At 42.1% G+C, this 4347-nt stretch overlaps 1 protein-coding gene across 1 annotated transcript in view; it reads right to left on the bottom strand.

Moving 5' to 3' along the window:
* LOC115169770 (translation initiation factor eIF-2B subunit gamma) overlaps positions 1–3192 on the bottom strand; it is a 52382-nt gene extending 49190 nt beyond the window's left edge. Inside the window, exons 1-3 of the mRNA XM_029725695.1 lie at positions 2897–3192; positions 2462–2624; positions 942–1099 (exon numbers count right to left, since the gene is read on the bottom strand). Of these exons, the coding sequence (XP_029581555.1) occupies positions 942–1099; positions 2462–2609 (306 nt within the window). The 5' untranslated portion in view covers positions 2610–2624; positions 2897–3192. The remainder of the gene's footprint in view (positions 1–941; positions 1100–2461; positions 2625–2896) is intronic.
* Positions 3193–4347: the final 1155 nt, after the last annotated feature.

The raw sequence follows: 4347 nt of genomic DNA on the forward strand, positions 1-4347 counted from the left end.
ACTCTTAAGTCTGAACTTAATACTTTGTACAGTTACAGTACCAACCAGTATAAAACCATAACAAAAATAATTGAATATGATCTAATTTTGACAACAAAAAAATAAAAAATATAAACCCCTCTGGGTTACAGCGACCCAGATTCCCCACACGTCTCCCTGTACGGGTTCCAGAATGCAACAGACCAGGGTGGGTTTCAGTGAACCACCCTGCACGTTGGACAGCAACGGACTGCTTCTGACATCATCTGTTTGGAGAGCAGCGAGGGCGGGGGGGGGGGGGGAGGGCAATGGCTAGAGAGAGGGGATGGGGAGGCAGGTTTTCAGCAGGTGAAATGAGGCCCTTCGCTTAGCCGGAGCCAGGAACGCACGGATCAGTGGTCGCCCAGCGGCACACAGGATCTCCTGCTTCAATAGCCTTGCTGACCTCAGTCTTTCCATACTGTGTCCAGGTGAAACATGGGGCGCCTGTCTTCTATAGGCTCATTCAGGGGCTAGTAGTACCCTCGCTCCCTCACTGGATGAACCCCCCCACCCACATGGTCCGGTAAAAACACTGACACACTGTGAGAACATTTGTGCAGGCATTTTTTCCCCTTTTCTTTTTTGAAATGATCAGTCATCCGTAGAGCCTAAAGCTGACTCTGGTCCCCCCAAATTCCAAAGCAATTAATCATTGACTCCACTTTATCTACGAGGTGCTCTACTACGAGACAGTGTTGATTTGGACTGTTAGACATACACTAATAAGGTCTGTATTGATACGCCTGTACAGTATATTGATACAAATCGTGAGTAACACACCCATAACTCAATTAGGATTTATCCCCCAGGAGCATCCACAGTAGATCCAGCCAAAGCGGTGGCAGAGAGAGCAGCCAATCTGGCTCTGAGATCAACGGTCTGTGTATGCGTCCCAAATAGCAGGGTGCCATTACACCCACCTTGACTTTCTGCTGGATGTGTCTGAGGGCGTCGGCGGTGCCCATGTCAGCATCCTCCTGGATACACACCAAGTCTAACTTCATCTTCACATCCAGCTTCACCTTGGGGTCTGTGCTGATCATCTTCTGCACCTCTTTGGTTGTGATAACAATTACCTCTACAGAGGACAAATAAAAGACATTTAGAAAGACTAAACCCAGTCAAGCAAATGGGATAGATGACAATGACCGAACATATTAGACAATGTACTTACTGGCAGAATATACATCAGGAAAATTATTCAAAACACTTCCAATGGAAACAGAGCTTGTGATAGATTTATTTACACATCGAGAACATTGCAAGGAAGTCTTGTAATGGAGTCTTGACTGTATAAATGTTTCATCCAAACTAGTTTGTTTACTGTTGCCTTATTTAGCCTTGTAAAATCTAATTGCAGGGCCTTACTAGTTGGCTTCTCACAGTAAGTACTGCCACACATGAAGTTACTATAGGGACTGGGAGGGCTCTGACTAGAACATGTATTCCAGGTGGGATAGTATGTCAACTTTTGCTACATTATCACCATTTGCAAACTCCCTATAGCATGTTTGTATGCACCAATTAGTGAAACTGGACTCCTATTAACAATAAAAGCAGTTAGCGTGAGTTTCTTTTGGTGGGATAAAACCTTGATTTAGGTTACTTCAACACTAACGATAATGAGGAACTCAACAAGAAATCATAAAACATCCCCCCAGAATCCACTCAACCCTTCCAAACACCACACCTTCTAGAAGACTGATACTCCAGTGGAGGGCCCTGATGTGCACTTTACAAGCACACAGGTGGACAAGAACAGCTTTCCCAGACCACAGTGGATGGCTATGAAAGTTACAACTAGGCCGAAAGGAGTCCTATATCAAGCCCTGAGGCATATGATTAGAAGGGAAAATAGTAGTCTTACAACAATCTTTGTCATTTATCCCCCAATAATTACCTTCAACTTATCATTACCCAAATGCAGCCCGACTGGTGAGGCCTGGCTACAAACTGACCACAGCTGGGACCTATAAACACTGTAAATAGGTCTAGCCATGCATCCACTTGGTCTTAACTGCAATGTTTAAGTATGCTAACTAAACTCACATACTCCAAAAAACATGTTAGCTAGGCTATTGGCCAACTCCTCATGTCTGAAACAAATACTACGTAACGCGTCTTGGAGTAGGAGGCTGTCGCATTGTAAAGGTGGTATATGTCCTTTAAAAAAGAATGACTCTGCAACTGATAGCACTAGAGCAGTACTTTTGACTGACAGTTCCTATGTGGCCCATTGGTTACAAACTACTGATACTGCCCACACACATGCACCTCTTATTGTGAAAACGGGAAGCATCTACCAGTGAGTGCATCTAACTGGTTGTTGTAGTATACAAAACCAGGATTTGGGGATTTTATTTGATCATGAAAAAATGTGTAACAGTAATACACCAAAGTGGGTTTGATTGGATCGAGCCCTAAATGTAGAGAATATTACCTTCAAACCCCACTCTCTCCAGCAGGTTGAGGGGGTACCAGATGAGGGGCTTGTTTCCTACAGGTAGCAGAGGTTTGGGGGTGTTGTAGGTTAGGTCCATCATACGAGACCCGCCACCAGCAGCCATCAATACCGCCTGCAGCTCCATTCTGCTGTTATACACCTGGGAACACACACACACACACGTCAAATTTGTGACCACATCAACATGACTGTACTGATAACCAGACTTGCTCTCTTGTTGACACCAAATAGTTAGCAAGTTATTGCATTATCCCAAAATCGTAAAGCAAGCACACTCTAGCTAGCGACACACAAACATATGCAGTCAGCTACTGTAGCTAACACATTGATTCAATACGTGCAAAAAGTAATACCAAATTGTCAGTTTATGACCCCTAGTAGTAGATGAAGCAAATCACATGCGTGACCTACCTATTGGATAACGTCCGCTGGTTTATTCAGCAGCAACACGCTTGTCACCCAAATGACAGTGCTGTACAGTCACTGTTTACAAGCTAGCTAACCAAGATTTCTTAATCCTGAAAAGTTCCACAGCCTCAACCGAGATACAAAATATCGTGATGTTATTATAATATGTAAAGACCTTCACCGATACGTGGTAATAACTTTTAGTGAAATAATAAAACAATATTAGAGAGAGTTCGCTAAACTGACTAGAGGCATGCTAGCTTGTATGACGACACTTTGCTACCATTGATGAAATCACTCCGGGAGAAAACTAGAGCCGGTGTATATACGGTTCCTACCTACAGTCATTGGTCAGAATACAACAATTCAGGACTTACACAGTAAAAAAACATCATTATCATTACCATCATCATCAATATGTTTGTGGTTTGTTTTTGTGAGAACGAGATCACTTTTGGCTTTTTTCACATTTCTGCTGTTTAAAATTAGATCCTATCACAGCTTTTTATCTAGGCTATCACCATGTTAATTTGCTATTTTGTTGACGTGCTCATTTGAAAACATTGATGGTTTTAAATATTTCTATGAAGTTTATTACCATGATTTTATCATTTAAAAATACATTTTTAGGAAGGAAAGCTGAAAATGTACTGTGTGTCTTCACATGAAGAGCGTTCCTACAAATGTAGGATATTAATTGGAGCCAGTTTGCTACAGCAGGAAAAGATTCCTGCAGCAACTGGAAATGTGAATTATTATGTGGATTATAATGAATGGACGTTTTTCTAGGGGCTGATACATTTTTTCATTAGGGCAAATCCAGTCTGAATTTTCTAAGTAGAATTTACAAACTTTAGAATACTTTTTAAAACTCAAATACACTACACACTGGCATTTCCTGTAGTGCAGAACAGTTCTCAGCAAAAAAAGACTGTTCAAATTAAGATCTTACATCTGTAAATATTCACACCAGTAATTTCCAGGGACCAGGCTGAGGCCCCCACCAGTGCAGATTACCAGCCACCCAGCTCTTCCAGACAGAGCGCAAACCCCAATTCACAGACCTCCGATGTAACAGCAAATTGAACGCTGGGAATGTGGCTTGGCTTTGTTTTCTCTGGACAGGAGATGAGCTTCATTGGTAGCTGCCTGTTGAGGAAACATTGGAATAACAGGACAGGCTGTTGCAGTTCACTCTGAAGAGAGGGAGAAAAAGGGAGAGAAGGAGAAAAAGAGGAAACACTAACAGACATTGCTGTTAAATGGACATTTCTTAGCTCTCGTCTAGCACCTTTGCTGTTGTTCTTCATTTATATCTTTATACAGTGTAACTTTGTAAATGTTCAGTGACTTAACTATGAGAAAACATTTTAAACTCCTTCTGGTCACCTTAACATAGCACTGCTCAGACACAAGAATGTTTACTGTGGTGAAAAACAGCTATTAGACCACCC

This window comes from Salmo trutta, chromosome 31, assembly GCF_901001165.1.
Source record: "Salmo trutta chromosome 31, fSalTru1.1, whole genome shotgun sequence".
Taxonomy (NCBI): Eukaryota; Metazoa; Chordata; class Actinopteri; order Salmoniformes; family Salmonidae; genus Salmo; species Salmo trutta.